This window comes from Protopterus annectens, chromosome 6.part0 (assembly GCF_019279795.1).
Source record: "Protopterus annectens isolate FY-2018-M chromosome 6.part0, PAN1.0, whole genome shotgun sequence".
Lineage (NCBI taxonomy): Eukaryota > Metazoa > Chordata > Ceratodontiformes > Protopteridae > Protopterus > Protopterus annectens.
In genome coordinates this window covers 264424938-264446389 of record NC_056737.1, presented here as the reverse complement: position 1 = coordinate 264446389, position 21452 = coordinate 264424938, and the positions used below count along the sequence as shown (strand labels likewise).

At 37.2% G+C, this 21452-nt stretch overlaps 1 protein-coding gene across 1 annotated transcript in view; it reads left to right on the top strand.

The window, feature by feature from the left end:
• LOC122803821 (cytosolic phospholipase A2 zeta-like) overlaps window positions 1–21452 on the top strand; it is a 620934-nt gene that overhangs the window by 259418 nt on the left and 340064 nt on the right. Inside the window, exons 11-12 of the mRNA XM_044073506.1 lie at window positions 2948–3083; window positions 14126–14262. Of these exons, the coding sequence (XP_043929441.1) occupies window positions 2948–3083; window positions 14126–14262 (273 nt within the window). The remainder of the gene's footprint in view (window positions 1–2947; window positions 3084–14125; window positions 14263–21452) is intronic.

Genomic DNA, 21452 nt, shown 5'->3' with positions numbered 1-21452 from the left:
CCAAAATGGCATCGATAGCTGTACTGGGACTGGGTGGGTGGGGTTTTTATTAGACCACCATTGCATAAGAGGTAAGTGTAAATCAGAATGTATATTGAACCTAGTCAGCCACTGTAGTTAGACAGCACTTGCATATAAGTTACTGAGCATGTGCAAGATCAGTGCCATTTTGTGTAGTCAGTCAGTGTGAATGTAAGCTTGAATGGAGATGCACATGTGTATGTGTTAGAAGTAACAAGTCAGTCAGTAAGCATATGAAGTACAAAGTATATGTACAAGTTACAGATCCTGGTGTGTGTATGTATGTACAATAAATTACTTGAACACATACCCAGCCTCAGGGTCTCATTTGAATACATGAGGCATGTGACAATAAGTACTGTAATTAGACTTCAGCAGTTAAAAAGGTGGAGAAACCACAGGAAGACAGACAGGTTATGATAGGTACAGGACCGTGGTATGCATGTGTGTGTGTGTGTGGGGGGGGGGTCAGTGAGAGGATGCCACTGCCTACACATACAGCGATTTACCACCACAATGTGCAGATCAGACAATCTGCATGTCATGGTAGTAAATGCGATACAAAGGCATGCAGATTGGCTGATAATGAGGTTTTATTTTGTTGAGGCTAAAACGTCTCTAAATCACAAATGGACATGCCATGGGAGTACGGCCTTTTTAGCATGAAAAAAAAAACAAAGAAAAATGTTTACTTCCAAAATCAGTTAAGACACAAAGCCCTGTTTGGTACAAACGTATCCTATTAATGTTGTCTATTGAAGTCCGTGGGAAGGATTACTCTGATGTAAACATGTGTGCATTTCCATGCTCTCACGCAACACACACACACACACACACACACACACACACACACACACACACACACACACACACACACACAAAAAAAACAGATCAATGGAATACATAGAGTTCTAGTTTTCATGATCCTCAAACTGTCTTGTAGTGCAGGTTTAAGGACTTCACTTAATGACTCAAGGTTTCACCACTTCTCCTGAAATTTCTTTCCTAAGCAAACAGTTTGAGTATTTCTTTCATCATGCACTAGATCCTCATATATTCTATGGACCTGATTTCAAAAGACTTACTTTCAGTGTAAGTGAACACTTACACCGAGAGCAGACTGACAGCGGGCCTTCTGGATTCTGGGACCAGTGAAAGCCTATCTATAGACAGACCTTACACTGAAGTAAGTCACTTACACTGAGAGCAAGTCTTTTGTAATCAGGGCAGCCTTACACTGAGAACAACCATTTTGGAATCTGGCCCAGTGTGTGTGTGTGTGTGTGTGTGTGTGTGTGTGTGTGTGTGTGTGTGTGTGTGTGTGTGTGTGTGTGTGTGTGTGTGTGTGTGTGTGTGTGTGTGTGTGTGTGTGTGTGTGTGTGTGTGTGTGTTCATTTGCATGCGTGTGTGTAGCGATATATCATGATTCACCAGCTGTACCCTTACCAACACACAGTTCATCAAGAGAAACTTCTCACATGCACCACACATTGCACACAAAAAACAGCAAAAGTAACCTCATTACAGTAGGAAACAAATCATGTTTATTTCAGCAACAAGCAATCTAACCTCATCATTTCTACATTTACACTGACTCATTTACACAATACAAACAAATCACAAGAATCACATGTACCTGTCCACAAACCATAAAATCACTATCTACTTCATAATATTAACAGAAATAGAATGCTTTCACATAGGGGTTTGTCACCACCACCCCTGACAAGGACACTTTTTCCCCACTTCCTTATTTATCTATACTAACTCCAAGGTTGCACAGCTATGACCGAAGTGTGACTCCTCCACTAAACTGTTATAGACAGTAAATGCAAGTTGATTATAACAGTGCTTGGTTTCTACAGCATTCAGTAACTCTGAACAACCATGACACTCATTAACATGCTGTTAAGTCAACAAACTGCATGGTAACTATATGCAGAAAGTGATGACAACTGAAATCTAATCCTGTAGGGGCAGCTTCTCATTAATAATCACACCCAAATCACAGACCTTAAACATGAATTACCATTTTTCTTCGGTATTGCTGAGAAGTGGAAGCAAAACCAACAAAGAAGAGTCCCTTGTAATTTAAGAAATTCACAATATGATGTTGACTGCATCAGAGATGTTTTCCTTGTCATCCTGCGTCAATATATATTTTTTCTGCTTTTAATAATACAGTGTTTATGTCTAGGATTATTTAAGTTTAGCCCTTCGCAACACATAAACACTGCAATATATTTCAAGTAAACCTACAATTTAAACTCTAATTAAACAGGTCAGACGATGTGATAATTTTACAGTCTTGCATGTTCAAGAAAAATAAGTTGCTTATATATTAGGATGCTGTTTAGTGCAAAATAAATAAATAAAAGCCTACATGCTGAACAAAATAATACAATATTTGCAAATATTTAGGTGAGCAAAGAATGTTTATTGTACCACATATTGCTGTATAAAATAGAGTAATATAGGATTTGTGGATGCTCTGAATACATTTAACAGCCACCACTATACTGGAACAGTACAAATGAAGATAAAGAGATTCAGCATTACTAGCTTGTTATGACAAATGTGCTCTTTCTGTTACAATGGGTATGTTTATACAGCATTTGTTAACCAAGTAGATGAATTGGCCTTTCTGGCTTACTTTGAGTTAAAGCCCAAGATAAAAATGCAAGAAACGATAATATGATAGTGCAAAATCACAAGCAATTGGTAAGTCCTCAATATAGAAAATATAACATTAAAATAATTTATTTATCAGCTTAGCTCTCATTTCATAACCTCAGCAACATGAGGTTATCATCACTAGAACAGTAATCCAGCCCAAACAGCTTCAAGAAATATTTTTACATTCATTCAATTTGATCTGTACCTATTTCTAGACAGCTGAACTGACAGTAGGACTGTTGCTTTTTAGCTCTGAAGATCTAGACATACGGTTGGGATTTGATATTTCTGAACATGAGAAGCATTTCTTGAAGAAAAGGAAGAAAATTGTTTCTGAAACAATAAGAGATGCCCTCAGCTTAACAAACAACCTTGAAGAAAATGAGGTATGCACACGTCCTCATTTATTGTTATGTACAGAATATGACTTCATGGAACAGCTGTTCAGAATCTACACTTTTCATTAAACAATGCATACTGGCACACTTTACCTCATCGAAAATGTTGTTTTTCCTGTTAAGAAATATAATCTTCAGATGAGATATATGTATTTGTCAGGAGATAATGGACAAAAAGTAATGTTTTGGCTAAAGTGGTCTTTAATTCATGACTAACTGGCTTCTGACAAGATATGAGGCAGCCAGCTCCATGAAGTAAAGGAATAAATCTGTAACTACACTGCAGGTGACCCAGGTTTAAATAGTACATCAGGTGCCTGTAGGAGCTGTCAGGGGAGGATAGGAGTGAGTGGCTGTTGCTGGCTGAACCATCTTTGGGAGAAGGGGATGACTTTGGATAGCCACAAGGATGACACCCAGTGAGAAGACCAGTTGTTTATAGGTTCATAGGTTAACACTAGGCTAACGATCACTGGGGACTTTATAAGCCTAACCAAGCACCCCAGAGTATCCTGCAAGTTTATCTCCCTTAGAGATTATTTTAAGGGGTATATGTGAGTTAGGGCAAAATTTACAGGTTTCATCTCTCCATTAGAGACACATGTGCTTAACTCAGAGTTGATTTCCCATCCACTGGTCTGTGTTTCTCTTTAATAAGGTCAGGTAAGAGCTCTGCTTCACATGGATGGGAGGCCTGTTCCAGAGAAGTGGAATTCTCAGAGACACATACCTGCCCCTCCAATATGTCCAATTTATGTTGCAAGCCAAGTTTAAATTTCTAGATGGAGCAATTCTAATACTATTTGTTTTGTGGATGTGCAAAAGGTCAATCGGAATGGGACCCAAGTCTACCCTGTATGGCAGGCATAGATCGCCTCTCAACAGTCTTTAAGAAACAATGTACAGAGATAGGGCTTTGAGGCAATCTGCATAAGACATACTGTTTACACCCTGTATTCTTTTTGTGAGGAATCTCTGTGAATGTTCCAGTTGTTGCATGTGCCTAGTCAGGTACATACCAAAGGGGGCATTGTACTCGATTGGCTGGATGAGGGCTGAATACAATGGAATGATGACCTCCTTGGGCCTAGATTCCACATCCTTGCTTTTAAGTGAACAACACAGAATGATTTCCTTACTACCTTAGACACACATTAGCTGAAAGCCAGGTTACTATCTACATACGTACCCAAACCCTGAACTATTGCTTCTACTCTTAGGGGTGTGTTATCAATGGGGTGATTTCCTAGGGCGGCTGACTTCCCACAGGGTACTATGATGCATGTTTTGGCAATCAGTTTTAAGCAATGGGTTTGGCATCAATCATTTGTCTGTGTTAGTCCTGCCTGTAGGATGTTAGTATTTTTTTAGGGAGGGGGGTTTCTATGACTGCTTCTAGTTTGCAGTTATCTGCAGACTTGGTCAACTGGAGACCCTTGACATAAGCCTTGACTTCTTAGAAGTAGATTCCAAAAAGGAGCAGACTCAGCACAGAGCCCTGAGGGACTTATTGACCAGCCTCTTTGCCTCTAACTTCCTAAGTCCTATCTGAGAGCCAGCTTGTAACACAGGGATTATACCTATATCCAGGAGTTTGTTTACAATGCCTGAGTGAGGTATCAAATGTAGTAGCCAGGTCAAGGTGGGCAGTATGTACCATTTTGCCTTCGTTCGTTGCTTTGGTGACCTTCCCAAAGGAGTCCACCAGACTGAACAGGCACGATCTGCCCTTGACGAAACCATACTGGGTTGGATCCAGTGTTTGTTTTTCTTTGTCCTTATTAATCATTTCCAGGGCTTTGCATATGAGACTAGTAAGACGTATGGGTATGTAATTCTCAGAGACCACTGATGACATACCCTAGTGCAGAGAGATGACTACTGCAGTTTTCAATTTGTGTGACACAAAGCCTTTCTGGAGGCTATGGTTAAACAGTAACTCCAGTGGTCCCAGTAGGTTATATTTTAGGCTGTTTAAGAGTCATCCTAGAATGTTATCAGGGCCCATCAATGCAGTGATTTTTGCTTTAGAGAGCACAATTAGGACCTGCTGCTTAGTGATAGTTGGGGGAGTATTGGTTCATGTTATTTCCCAGGAGGTGGCCATGGAGAGAAGGGGATAAAACTGGCCATTAATTTGTTGGCCAACAGATTTGCTCTATCTTCTGGCTTTGTGTAGGTAGCTGCATTTATAAGCAGTTCTGCACACTGCTGTGTGCTGCCTTTGAGGTTTTGAGGGTTTGGACATAGCTAAAGAAAGTCTTATGGTTGCCTGAGAGACTATCTTTAATTCAAATTTTGCTTTAGTAGACTTAATTTGCCTTCATAGTTGTTTGTTTAAAATGATGGGAGTGTTTTTATCATTCTTGGTTATAGCACTTCATAATCTAGGCTTTGACTGTCTTTATTTTGTTGTACATCCTGTTTATTTGGATTCCACCAGGGTAGTTTATTTTATGAGTTAGTTCTGGACTTATTTCTGACAGGCACAGCTGTTTCTGTACATGTATTGATATGATTGTACATGGTTTATTTGAACAATTCTGCATAGGCAGCTGTTGTCAGGGTTTGGGGAGGCTTGACATATTGACAGGTTATCACTTAGTAATAGGATGTTTGCCTTAGAATAGTTCCTAACTGTTACGGGTTTAGAAGGGGACAGAGAAATTATTTTTATTATGAAGGAGACTGATTTGTGGTCTAAGCTTACCACCTAGGACACTAGAGTAGTGGGATTCAGCATTGTCCCATGTTTGTGAGTACTAGGTTGAGTATGTTTGCACACCTAGTGGGCATATGGACTATCTTCTCCAATGTGTCTGTGATTGTCCAGGAATATATAAGCCTGTAAATTTGGGGTTGTGTAAGTAACTTGGTTTAGAGTGGGGTAGTTGATGCTACCCATGAATATGGTATTGGGTTGAATGGTGAGAACCTCCTGTAACTCTAAGCATCAGTTATGGGTTTCTTGGGTCATAGAGGGTGACCAATAGCTTGCAATGATATGATATGGGACTTTGTCTTTGGAAATCTATACATGGAGAAGCTGCCTTTGGAAATCTGTACATGGAGAAGTTTGAAATGCATCATCCTGTTGGACTAGTCTTGAGGTGAGTTTGTTGTTGATGTAGAGTGAGACACTTCCACCTTTGGTCCCTACTGTGTAGTAGCTAGCCTAAATGTGTGGAAGGCATTGTAACCCTGCACTGTCAGGGTGCTCTCTGTGACTTTAATCCATGTCTGAGTAACTGCATAGATGTCAACATCCTCCAGGGTGAGGAGAGCCTAGAGGGAGTGGATTTTTTGTTTAGCTCCTGGCATTGAGTAGTAACACTTTTAGAGTCCCTTGGGTTGGTTTTGCTATTTTGGAAAAATCCTAGAGAGGACAGGTGTAGACTATCCCTGGCAGAACAACATAGTCTGTTGACCTTCCAAGCTGAGAAATATTGTACTCCCTTGGAATGACACCAGAAATAATCTAATTATTGAAGTCAATCATTATCTTTAAGATAAGAGTTCATACTGTGGCATTATCCTTGGTGAAGGTAGAATGTCTCTCAGTACTTGATACATAGCAGCCTGGGACACATAGTCCTAGTGGAGTTCTGGCAAATTGAGCCCACAGTCTCACAGTGAATTTACAGTGCTCTCTAAAGGAAATTCAGTACACAGATGCATGTTTCCCCTTAGGAGACAACAATGATAGAGCTTTGAGAAGCAGCCAAGATGGTTGTGGGGTATCCCCAACAGAAGAGGGTGGGCTGCCAACCTTGACCAGGAAGGTGGTTCACTCCCTACCACTCGACTCTGAGTGTAGAATGGGGGATGATTGGAATTCTCAGGCTGTAGGGCTCTTGCTTAGCCCAGTAATGTCTGACTCACTCTCCCCTGGAAAGAATACACTGATATGGTACTAGTGCTACAGCTATTGGGTCAGGTTCTGGAGGGGGAGATGAAAAAGTGAAAAATTAAATATTAGGTTTACATACTGATCTACGTTTAGTCAACATGTCCTAGTAGTGTGATAGAAGCTTGAGTGATCATTTATTTACTACACAATGTGCTAGCTCCACACCAGAGTAGACCATAGCTTATTTACTTTTTTACAAGAAGTGATTAATTGTAATTAGCGGGATGGTTTGATATCATGCATATCATGCAGAGACCATGCATCATCTTAGGAACAGTAGAGTTTATCATATTCAAAAAACAAAGACTGTTGTTGCTTCTTGCTATCTTGTCATTATGTGACATGATTTAGATATTCTTGATGCAGCCCAGAAGACAGTTTGTGTTTTCACAGGATCATAGGAGATTACTAGGCTAATGGCCCTGGGGCCCTTACAAACCTAGCCAAGAGTTTATCCCCAAAAAAGAAACCTCAATCAGCACCTGTCTCCCCTGTCAATGACGGACACAGGCGGAACCCCTTTGGACATATTTGTGGTTTCCCATCATGCATCTCTAATCCATCTTGACACATCTACACTCAGGATGTGTGCACAAACTGGATCAGTGCATCTAATAAAACACACTCCTGTCATCACCACACTGCCCTCATACACCTTGACTGACTAGAACTACCACACTCCCTGACTCTCTCTCAGCTACTAGTCTCACACCAGGTAGTCCATCACCCTGACAAATGCCCTCCTGAAGCCCAGTTCTGCAAATTTACTATCCCATAAAGATCTCCTTACTCTGCTAATAAAAAGCTACTTTTGATAAAGAAATCCAAAAACACAGCTGGAGATTCACTATGCTCTGATGACATCTCCAGGATTTGTAACCTCATTCTCCTTTCCATCATAATCCGCGGTAGTGGTGCTGCGGTAGCATTGTCGCCTCACAGCAAGACGTTGTCCCATTCGATTCTCAGCTAGAGCGTCTTCTGTGTGGAGGCATGCATGAATGGGAGTGCCTTTGTTGAAGGTTGTGCGTCAGGGCTGGTAACTCGGAACGTAAAAATCCACTACCAAGCATTAGCGGACCGGAGTTCCGCTGTGGCGACCCCTAACTGGGATAAGCTGAAAGACACAACATTCTCCTTTCCATCATAATCTTAAACAACAGTCAACAATTCAAACTGGAAATGGAGCAATTCTTTTATGACTCATAATTATGTATCTGCTTTTTCCTGGTTAAAAATGATGCTGCATTCTACCCATTGTGTTGCCATCTTGACTTAATTATATTACTTTGCAACTCATGCAAATGTAACATTTTCTGTAGATAACATATATAGTTTTATATTTTGTTTTCTCTTTTTCCCTGTATATTGTGCTTTATGATCAACATCTGTGCTACGTGTTAAACAAAGTATACGGTCTTGGTCATAATGTGCACTATCGACACTGATTCTCTAATATTGTTACCATGTACTGCATTAAATGCATATGGGTTCTTTATAATCCAACATCATGCTTATGCATTGCTAGATTCCATACAGCTGTTTTTACTTATCAATTTGTCTTTGCTGACTGGGAAGGTTCGACTGGGATAGAAATTCCCTTTTTCAGTGGAGACCCATGAAGAAAAACTCCATATTTATATTCATAAATTACAAGTGTTAACAATACACATATATTTTTAATGCATTTCACTTTTACATTATAGATAGGTATTATGTCTTGCATAAGGGCAAGTAAACATGGTCGTTAGCTGTATAGAAAATACTATGTTCAAAAGAAAAACAGTAAAATAAATGGAGAATGTTTTCATTTACATTTGCATTTAGTTTTGTAGTTATGAAGTGGAGGTAAAAATGAGAGAGAAACTAGAAGAAAGGAAGGGAGGAAACAACAGAGAAATATTGATCGTTTACAGCAGGAAAGAAAAAGTGAAATTGTACTAAGCTGAACATTGTGAAGGGTTCTATATATGATGAGTTAGAAAGAGGGAGGTATGTTTTTAGAGGTACATTAGGTTAATAGGTTCATAGGTTCATAGGTAGGTACTAGGCTATCGGCCCAAAGGCCTACGTAAGCCTAGCCAACAAGGTTCCCTGGCTTACGCCACCCAAGAAAGTTATTTTCCTGTGCCACTGTCGAGCAGAGACAATAGTAATAATAGACAATAATAAGTTACTTTGGTAGGTATTAGCCAGGCGAAGAGCAGAGCCAGGTGTGTTGTAGGTGCTGTTTTAGTAGGCTTTTAAAGCATTTGTCATTTTCTGTAAGTTTTAGCTGTAGTGGAATGGAGTTCCATAGTTTTGTATCACAGTAACAGTACAGTGAGTTACCTGCAGAGTTTTTTGATTTACTTACAGGTAGGAAGGATTTGTTATTGGAATGTAGTGTTTGCTACAACTGTATGGTTGCAGTATGTTTTTTTTCTTTTAGAGAGGGGCAGCTGTTTGGTTTATGAATATGTTTGTGGGCTATATTGAGCTGAGAATAGGTTAGCTGGTTTGGGAGTTCCAGCCATCTTAGTTCCTTCAGGACTGTACAGTGATTGATTTTGGTGGGTGAGTATGCGTCAAACTTAACTACTTCATTATAACAAGTTTCAAGTTTGGACATGAGGGTAATGTTAAGATTTATGAAAATGGGGGAGACATACAAAATGGTTGGGGGTAGGTAAGTGGATGTTATGGATCTTCTTGTGGATATAGTAAGATAGTGCTTTGCTCTATATAGGGACCCTAGATTCTTATAGGTTTTTTTTAGTTTGTTTGTTTTTTTGATAGCTTGATGAATATGTTGGTCATATTTGAGTTTGCCATCTATGGTTGCTTCAAGTTGTTTGGCTTCTATCACAGTTTCTGTTATTGTATTGTCAGATGAGACAATACCAAACTTATTTTTTTTTTATAATTATATTGTCTTGGTATAAAAAGCATGAGTTTGGTCTTTTTTGCATTTAGGAGTAAGTCTGCAGTGCCAGGATTCTAAAGATGAGAAGGACTCTTGGGTGGTTTCTTGGAGGATTTTCAATGTTGGGACAGAGCAGATTATGGTTGCATCATCTGCATATAGAACTATGTATGCCATTTTGGCTGCAGTATGAAGATCATTGATGGATATGTTAAGTAATAGTGGCCCCAGAATTGAGCCTTGTGGAACTCTGACTGTGACTGGGTAGAAGGAAAAGAACTCATGTTTCCATTTTGCTGATTGTTGTCTATTTGTGAAATAGCTATGAAACCATCTGAGAGCAGATTGATTAAGACCAAGATATAAGAGTTTGGTGAGAAGCTTTTGATGTGATACTGTGTCAAAGACCTCTGACAGGATCAAGATGAATCAATACTTGATGCTATTATTTCTATTTTAGTTGATAATATTGGTGAAGCTAAGAAGAGCAGTTGTTATGCTATGACTGGGGTGGAAACTGTGTTGGGTTGTGGATGGAAGATTGTTGTTACAAAGATGTTTGAGGAGTTGGGAATGGATACATTTTTCTAGAAGTTTTGATAGTGGTAGAAATATCGCTACATGTCTGTAATTAGACAGGTCAGTTGAATTCCCTTCTTTATGTAGTGGTATTATTTTTTCCAGGTACTTGCGACATGGCTTTCTACAGGTAAGGCTAGAGCATCAGCAGCAAGCTTCTTCTATTCTGCTGGCAGGTTGTCAGCTGCTAAGGATGTTATTTTGAGATTTAGTAAGCGGTTTTTAGGTAGCAATTCGGACTGGGTGGAAAGAGAAAGTTATTGTGCAGTTGTTAGATGAGGTTGGGATAGCGAGGGTGGTAGAAGAGTTTTGTTTAGTAAGAGAGAATATAGTGTTTATAAAGTGGGAGTTGAACTGGGTTGCTATATTATCTATGTTGTTATCAGTTGTTGGTGAGAACTTGTTGTTTGGCAGGGTGCAGAAGTTTGTTAACATTAGACCAAAATAATTTGGGATTGTTATGGTGTGAAATTTGGAGAAATAGTTTTTTTGTCATCAGTTATTAATTTTTTCACAAGATTTCTTAAGTATCTAAAGTGCTGATAGCTAGATCGGGGTTTGTTTTTGGACTGTAGTTTCCAAGCTTTATCCCTTTGAAGGAGTACTTGCCCTGTTTCTTTTCTTAACCAGGCTGCTGGCTTTGACCTGACTCTCTCTGTTTTGAGTGATGCATGGTTATTTAGGATGCTTAGGAAAGTATTATTGAAATGAGTTACTCATGCCTCTCCACCTCATAACTCAAGAAATCTAGACAAAGCCTGACAAAATGGAGGGACAAAGGCCCAAAAATAGGGACACGTTTTAAATATTGCTTGTAAAGACTTAGCCAGTTGCTAGAAAAACAGGATTTGTGTTAGTATGCATTTTCTGGAGGATATGAAGTCTTAAACTCAAATGCATGTCATAATTTAGTGACTTTAATCCTTAGATCATCCCACTGAGTTGTCAAAAAAAACACAATTGTTATGAGGAACAGTCCAAAAATATGAGGCAAAAATCTGGACATTCTGTGAAAATCTGTATATTTGAGAGGTATGGAGTTACTATATCATCTAATGGCACTTTTTAGGATACGTTTGAAAATGGATATGAACTTGTTTATATTAAAGTTCCTTATATCTGGTACCTGGTGATATGTTCCTATTTGTAAATGAATACAGGCTTCTGGCAGCATAAGTAGGTAGATGATCACTGATACTGTCACCTAGGCAACCAGAGGAGCTTGTTTTAGTTGGCTTATTTGAAAGGATCAAGTCTAAGATGGATTCCTTATCTGAGTGCTGTATGTTGGAATACTCTGTATAGTGTTCTTGTTTTACAGGAGATTTTCTCCCTGGGCCTCCTGTGAAAAGGGGTTTATGCCCATTTTCATTGCCAAATAACCAAAAGCAAATAAATAAATCAATATGGTGTCCTGAAATTGCTAAAAAGTAATGTTTTTTTCACCTGTGGGGATACTACTGGCAAATGCAACATTATCACATATGCATTCATGCTTTTTTGTCAAACTCCTTTTGTTGGAATTTTAAATGTTTTGGCAATAACTAAATATAAATAAATGCAAAATCTTCATCATGGTTGACATGATATTGGTTAAGGAGAATGCATAAAAATAAACAAAACAAACTATCAACCAGCTTATGTATAACGTTGCATATACTATCCATTTTCAATCTTAATCAAAATATACAGATACAGTAAGATATGCAAGAGTAAAGACCCTGTTAAAAAGGAAAACATGACCTTGTATGTGGAACAAGATTCACTGGGCACACTTTAGTTTCTAATCCTTTTAATTCTCAATCAATGTGAGAACTTATACAGATTTAAATATTTCAAGACAACAGATATAAATTTAAGGAAAGTTATGTCATGAAGGATAATCTAATATGATGTAATACAAAACTTTATTAATACAATTAAATCAACTTGTAACAATACGTTTTTCTTAGTGTATGTTTTAATATAATAATTCAGTACAACTTACTGCTAAAATAAATTAGCTCGTATGATATTATAATTAAGAATGTTCTTATATATGTACTTCCATAAATGTTTACTTGGAGGGCAATGCCAAAATGCATGTTTGATGTCTGAATTAGGGCATTTGCATGTAGTGCAATCTGTTGAAAGATCATGAATATTGAGACATTTAAGAAAAGGTCAAAAATGCATTAAAATAAACCATGTAGTGTGTGTAAAAGAATTTGTTATAATTACTCAAGATATGTCTGGGGATCATGAAAGGACTTCGCATGAGCCATACAGCTCAAGCTAAAAAGGACTTCCTACCACATTGTGGTATTATGCAAATCCCAGACATATTAGTCATGATAAGATAAGACCTCATTATTGGCTAATTTACGTGTCTCTGAATCACAGTTACTGCCTCAATGTATAGATCATTGTTGATTTGTAAGTTCTGGTAGATAACTGCTTCACCCACATTGTATAGACATTGGCATCCCCCGACTCAGTCAGTCTCACACACACACACACACACACACACACACACACACACACACACGTATATATTCAAGCACAACACACACTCACACACACACACACACACACACACACACACACACACACACACACACACACACACACACACACACACACACACACACACACACACACACTCACTTGAAATGTCAGGACCTGCTATAGTCTAGAAACACAAAGACTGATTGGCCAAAAACACAGAGTTACATATATTAAATCCAAGATGGCCATTTTTCTAAATATTCCTTTTTGTCTGAGGTATGGTGATCTCGGAATTGGTATATGTAAGTTTAGGAGTGTGGGAGACTTAGTTTAAGGGAGAAAAACGATGTTCAAGATTTGTTCTTATCCTGCATTTTCAGTGTTTTTTTGATGTGTCAGCACTCGTCATTTCAAATGCCAACATTTCAGTAGGGAGCCATGAATAAGTCTGGTGCCTCCTTCCCACAACCTTAGTCAGAACATTATAAGACTGTAAAGCAACACACTTTAGCTGTTTAAGTGCTCTCAAGTTATCATTGTTAATTAGGTGGTTATGCTTAGTGATTCTTATCCAATTAACAAGGAGTGAAATAAGTAAGACTGGTGTTTACAGTCTGTTCCAGAATCTCATAGAATAAGACTTCACATCTGAATTTTTTTTTTTTTTGCTGTGCTTTTGAGATATCACCTCACAGAGGGTTGTCCAGATTAAGTATAATGCTGATCCTGACTTTATACCTTTCTGAAAATATTGTTCCAGCTTGAGACTTAATCTTTCTGTTAACCTCTTGAGTTTATTCAGTAATGGACAGACAACTGGCTCTAATAAAACAAACAGGCTATTACTAAATATGTCTATGAAAGACTCTCAACTGAATAAATGTATCAAACAATGCTAGTTATCCCTAGTCCATTTACTACTCATGTAATATTTTCAAAAAGCAGACTAGGTAAGTAAAATATGTGCATACATGCATAACATATTGAATGTCAAAAGTGTATAGAGGAAAAACAGTTAAACAATTCTTATAACCTAACTTGCACAGGTGTAAATTGTCATCCTTCCTTGTGTATCATGCTCAGTGTTCTTTTTGTACTGACCATAGGGCTAATACATTTATTTCCTTTTTTGTTTTTGGTATATTGCAGGTTCCAGTAGTTGCAGTAGTTGGTTCTGGTGGTGGGATGAGGGCAATGACTTCACTTTATGGCAGTCTGTCAGGGCTGCAAAAGTTGAAACTATTGGACTGTGTCACATATATTGTAGGAGTTTCTGGCTCAACATGGTAAGTAGTTTATAAAATTATTCTCATCCATTTGGACTTGAATGCTTGATTGTATTTTTTGGAAATGTGAACATTTAATTGTTGCCTGTATTTGCTGTATCCTCATTTGATATTTACATTTTATAAAAATCAATCGGTTGACAAAGCACTGAATGAGACTTTCTATTACTGATGTACTGAGTGATTAGCTGAGCCCTGATTTAAGGTAGCGCTACTGAATACCTCAAACTAATTTATTTTATCTGAAGACATTTCTCTGCATACTCAGTGTTTATGTGCAGGACACATTTATATAGACCAATTACCTATTGTCTTTGTGTTGCTGCGCATAGCTAGCATTGAGTCACTTGTGGTTCGGTGTAAGATGTCTAATGAAAATAATAAATGTTCTGCAATTCAGTGACATGTGCCATTAAGTAAATAAAAATACAGTATACATTTGAATGGATTTATATATATATATATATATATATATATCTATATATATATATATATATATATATGGGTCTACTTCAGAAGACTGAAAAACCAAAACATTCAAAATACTGAATGATGGAATTTGACCTTTCTCCACTGTTGTGTGATCTTGGAGTTGGCATATATAGTTAGCATGTGGGGGGGGCAGGTCTGTATACACACACACACATATATATATATATATATATATATATATATATATATATATATATATATATATATATATATACACACACACACATACACACACATACACATATATATATATATATATATATATATATATATATATATATATGTATATCATTTCATGGGAAAAAATTATTATGAACAGAGACTATAAACCAAAGACAGGTATGCCAGTACAGCAAGTAATTCTTGGAGAGCTGGAGAAGAAATAGTAGACCAACTACTATTTTACTTGCCTATACAATGTGGATACCTAAAGACTGACTAAATGCAATTTCAATAGCCTCCACATACAAGCAGGATTAAAAAAACACCAGGATGATTTGACTATTTTGAAAGGGAAATCATGAATCTGTTTTTAAAAGAAAGAATTGTGGAATCTTTGCAAGCCAGCAGGGCACAGAATCCTTGAAAGCAAAGATTTGCATTAGGGAGGTCATGCCAGTTAGTTCATTGATTTAAAAGACATATGTAGCAGACCAGGGAGAGTCCATAAAATGGCCTCCTTACTTTAGTAATGCTGATGAAACAGTATTGTGTTAAACTTTTGGAAATGAATTACACAACCTTCTTGCTGGTCCCAGGAAGTAGAATGGAATAGACAATAATACATTATAAGGGATATGTATTCATTACCTCCTCTCAGCTTTCTGATATTATCTCACTCACCTTTTGTTTCATATTTCTCCCACCCGTAAATATGAAATTGTAAACCGCATTTTAAATCTCACTGAGTATGCTAATTTATGTACTAATATGTGATAATCCTATTTTTAACTGATTGTGCATTTTCTGGAGTATAGCTGCCTTTTTAGTTATTGTATGTCCATACTGTAACTTTACACTTACCTCTATTGTATAAAACTACCTAGTCTGCAAATGGAACTGATTTCCCCAGGCCTCTGCTGAAAAGGTGCTAACACAGCCGGGTCGACAACCCTACTCAAAAAAAAAAAAAAAGATGGTGGAAATGATACAAGAAAGGTAACCAGGATGAATAATGGATGATGAGTTGGAAGGTAAGAAGTTTGAGGAGAGAATGGAAACACTGGATTTATTTTTACTTGACTTTTGGAGAGAAAGAAGGAATGATAGTGATGTATTAAAGATGGCATGAGAAGGAATACAGTTCAGAAACAAGACAGGGAGATAAGAACACGATCTTCAGAATGAAGGCACTGATTTCATGCTTACTTGAGGAAATAATGATTTACTAAAAGGTTACCAAATAAGTGGAATGACCTTGATGAGCAGGTTGCAAAATGTGAAACCACTGAATCTTTTCCAAAAGGGGTAGGATAAGTGGAACAATGAGGGAGAACATTGAGGTCTGTCCACAAACCTATCAAATCTGCCAGGCATTGTCTGTACGTTGCAGGTCGTGAAACTCTTTATCTCTATCCATCAGGTCAAAACCCTCACTCTCATCCTTTAAAACCATGCTGAAAGACTTCCTTGCTAAAAGTTGGCTCTGTCCTTGCTCAACACCAAGATAAATATATCCCTAAATGTGAACAAATACCTATTCATACCTTACTTCTCCTTACTCTACCCTTCTTCATTCACTCACTTCCTAACTTCTATCAATTTTCTCCCCAGCTTTCTCTCTAAATATACCATAAGCCTTCTCTTCTCTCACTTCATATTGCAATTCATGTTTGTATTATACTGACTTGCATTTAATTTCTCTATAAACTGGCTAAAATTTCTCAGTGTTATATAACTTGTATCTACTCTTAACCATTGTTTTTATATTATGTTTATTTGTTCTAATCATTTAAACAGTAGTTGTTGTTTTGCATTATTTTTAAAGACTGTAAAATTATTGTTTTTGTAAATTGATTACTCTCTGTTATAATTTGACCTGAGGATTTACAATAAATACCCCTTCCAGAACCTATCACTGTACGCCACTAAAAAGCCTAACTTGGTTAGAAGTACCCCATCAACTAACATATACACAGCTTATTACCACCTGTAAAATTATCCAGAATCCATCTGCTTGTTCAGGACTAAATAACATTCTATACATCTTCCCAGTCAGTCATTATGATCCAGTGACCAAAACCCTTTTGGGCAAGGAAAAACTCACACTTTCCATCCCCTGCAAGGAATGAAACCATAGGTAAAGGTATACTCATGGGCTACCTTGAATATGCTCTCCCTCTAATCACCTCCACCTGAAAAAAAAAGTAAAGCCTTATAGATTATGGCCAACAAAATAACACAATCTGTTGTTTCATCTCTGTAGCTGCCGCATTCAAATATCACTTTCATTTCTGAAAATAAAAGCCAATTGACCATGGAAAGACAAAGAACCCACTTCTTCTTGCTTTCATGCTTTTTCACCTGGTTAATATCTAGCTAGCAGATTTATGATAAGAGAAAGTACCTACAACCTCATATCTTGCAGATCTTGCCCCAGCCTTATACTCGGTCATAACCAGCAGAAATTGGAATGACCATAGCTTTGCAGTACTCTGCTCATTGGTCTGGCAATCTGTCCCCTCCCATCAGTGACTCGCCTGATCTACTTCAGTTCAAAAAGGCTTCACTTGCTCCATGACCTATAATACAGCATAAGCCTTGGCAAGGACTGAGCAAATCCAAGCTGAGCCCTGTAATTGGTAATTGATCAGTATTCTAGTAAAAAGCCAATAACCACCAGCTCCAGGTACAAATAAATCAGGTCCCAAATAAAATAAAACAAAGAACAGTTATTCATACTTTCCAAACAGTACATAACCCTCTCTGAATTGGATATCTACGTTCAGTCCCCTTCAACTTCCTCAGTAATGACTACCATAATGAAACCTGCCTTCCTATATAGTGTGCTTCTTCATCACTAACCAATTAAACTAATGAAACAAAATAACCCTAGTGAATAATGTATTAAGTACATCAACTCACCACAACAGATTGTGAAACATATTTAAATGTAAAACAGATGTTAAATACATTTCAAAATTAAAAATGTATATACACATATATCAAAGTTAAAATTCTATTATAAATTAATTAAAATGTTTGGTTTCACTGATCAGATGGTCTCTAATTTTCTAATGCTCAGTGCTTGAAAATGTGTGTATTAAAACTGTAAATATATAAACATAAACAATTGATTTTAGTAAATTTTAATAAATTTTTAAACAAAAATTTTTTTTTTAATAATCACAAATTCCATAAGCAAAGTCTATTGAAATTGGTCATACGTCAGGGATCAACGTTCTACCCCAAGTATTAACAAATTTAAATAAAATTAAACAAAATAAAATTCTTTAATGCTGCTCTTCATGGATCATCAAAGTTTGGGATTTTGGGAACTTATTTCTAAGCACAAAATTGATAACCTGTTGTTGGACAGTTTACCCTAGATAATGTAGTTATTCATAAGTGTAGGAAATTAAGTATGGACTTTGAATGAAGTATATTGCAACAGGAAAATTAAAAAAATAGCAATTAAATATCTTCTTCTGTGTGCCAGGTGTATGTCAAATTTATATGAAAATCCAAAGTGGTCCCAGGAAAACCTGCAGACAGCAATCCACAGAGCACAGGATCAAGTTACTTCCTTATCAAAATGTATTCTAAATCAGAAATTTCTGAAAAAAGCATTCCATTCTTTAATGAAAATTTCCTTTATTAATGTTGAATGTTCATTGAAGGTAGTAACAAGCCCTGCACTGTATTGATCAACATTTGATTTATTGTTTGCTTTTATTTCAGCTGTGTCTTTTTTACCTAAGATAGGGGCAAAGGGACCTTTCCTTTTCTTGATTACTTCTTCTAAGATGTTGTTGAAGTAATCATATGAATAACCCCTCACAGCAAAAAGCTCTCTAAGTAAATTAACTTCATCACAAAATTCGTCATCTTCAGATGTCATTCTACTTATACGAACTAGTTGCCCTTTTACAACTCCCTTTTTCTGAAATGGGGGATGACAACTACTGAAATGTAAATAGGAGTTGGAAAATGTTTCTTTTCTATATATCTTTGATGTGAAATTTCCATCTTTTTTACTAATGTTGACATCTAAATAATTCAGTGTATTTAAGTCAAAATTCTGAGTGAATTTCAAGAAATTGGTGGTTTTGTTAACATATTCTACCAACTTCTCAAAGCTGCTTTGGTTACCTTTCCAAAAGAAACAAAGGTCATCAAGAAACCTGGCATATAGAACCCATTGGTCACTAAAAGGCGAGTTAAGCAAAAATTTTTCCTCCCAAAAAGCCATAATAATGTTGGCGTAAGTTGGGGCACAATGTGCCCCCATGGCTACACCTTTTTCTTGTCTGTAGTATTCCCCTTGAAAATAAATAAAATTGTTTTTTAATACAATTTCCATTAGGGTTAAGGTGTTTCTAAAGTCTCCATGCGTCAGTTTTTTGCTAGCTATTAAGGCTTCTTCAAACCAGTGTAGCCCCGTATCATGTGGGATACAGCCAAAAAGATCAACGACATCCATTGTGCCAAAACTCAAATTTTCACTATACAAGGTTGGTTCCACTTTCCTTAAAAAGTCCCATGAGTCCTTGAGTATATAATTTCTCCCCTCTAGTACATTTTTGACTTTCGTATCAACAAACTTTGCCAGAGGGGCTGTTGCAGAGCCATCCGCTGACACTATAGGCCTTAAGGGAGGATCTATACTATCCTTATGTACTTTGGGGATGCCAAAAATACATGGGACCTTAGGCTTCTCAACAGTCAAAAACTTGTAGGTTTCTTTGTCAATTGAACCTTCCAACAAAAGGTCGTTCAATAAAACATGTATCTTTTTGTAGGCTATGTTGACTTCATTAAGAGATACTCTAGTATATTTATCTACATCATTCAATATATCCAACATTTTACCTTCATATTGTATCGCTTGCATAACCACCACTCCCCCTCCTTTATCAGGTTTCATAACCCTCAGTTCACTGTTGTTGCTAATTTCTTTCAATGTTTTGAACTCTCCTTGAGATAAATTTGAATGCATACGTTTAGTAGCTAGTTGCTTTCTAATTTCATTTTCAATTTTAATTTCAAAGTTCCTCAACTGGGGGTGTAAGGGGGGGTTAAAAACACTCTTACGCTTTAGTGTCTCACCATGAGAATGACTGGTTTTACCTTTGATAAATAATTCTAGGTTCTTTTTCCTAACAAATAACTTGATGTCAATTAGTAGTCTAAAAATATCTACTTTTTGTCTAGGGACAAATGTGAAACCTTTTGAAAACAAGTTAAACCAAGAAACATCAACCTGAGCATTTGGAATAATTGAAAATATTGAAGCCATTGTATGACCATGTATTTGCATTGTTACTAATGCCAGCACTTAATTCCACTTCTGTTCTCTCCTCACAAATGGTCTCTCCCCCCTCCCCATATAGTTTTTTGAGTTGTAATACACTTTTTCTTGATTCATTAATCTTTCTGATCTCCTAAGTGGGGGGAATTCTTCATTGTTAGTTGCATGGTCAAAAACTTCCGCCATTTCACCATCTTCCCACTCAGCCTCATAGGTATATTGTTTGTTCCAATTACCATATTTTTGCCTTGGAACATACTTGGGTTTGGGGTAATGACTCTTATTTTTGTATTCTTCTAGGTCCCTCTTGATTTTCCTTGTTTTCCTATCCTGAACCTCATTGCATTTACTTTCTATATTTTTAAACAATTCATGATATTTAGTTCTTTCTGTATCAATGGTAAATTTTAAGTCAGTAATTATAGACTTGTTAATATTCTCAATATCAGTAAGCAACTTTTCCATAAGTAATTCATTGTTTCTTATAATTGCTTTCATAATAGCAAATCCACAATTATCAAATATTTCAATCAATTCTTCATAAAATTCCGACCCCTCTGTAACATTGTTAGGGAATTTACAGACTCTAAGACCCTTAGGAACAATCTTAACGGCTAAACAATGTTTAAGATATGCATTGTCCATGTCAAGAGTCTTATGTTTGAACAAAAAGAATTCCAAGTCACTTAGCATTTTGGAGTAAGAAGCACTAGATGTAACACCAGCGTGTTCTTTAAAGTCAAATTTGAGCTTTAACATGTCGGTTACTAGGTTTTGAGTACCTGTTGCACTTGGCGTTTTGTCCTCCATCGTCCGAAATTGGCGCCTTTGGCTTTTAGGTCTCACTGCTCTATTTTCCACGTCATTGCCATTGTCTATCGTAATGTGAGGGAAACCCTCCAAACTGTTCTCACTGTTGCCCTCACCATCCGAAGCAGAAATAATCTGCTTAGACGTATCCAAACACCTCGCCGACTTCCCTGTAGTTAGCTGCCTTTCTTCCTGATTCCCTGGTAAGGGAAGTGATGAAACTAACGTAACCATGGATTGGCTAATGGGTGTGAGCAAACCCACAAGCTGTGTCAATTGACCAATTAATTTGCGCAATTCGCCAGTCTCAGCACTTCTGGATCCCTGATCTACACCCGAGAATGGCTCCATAGATAAACTAATGAACACAAAAACCAGAGCCGAAGGCGGAAAAATAAACTAGTAAAAAGCCAATAAC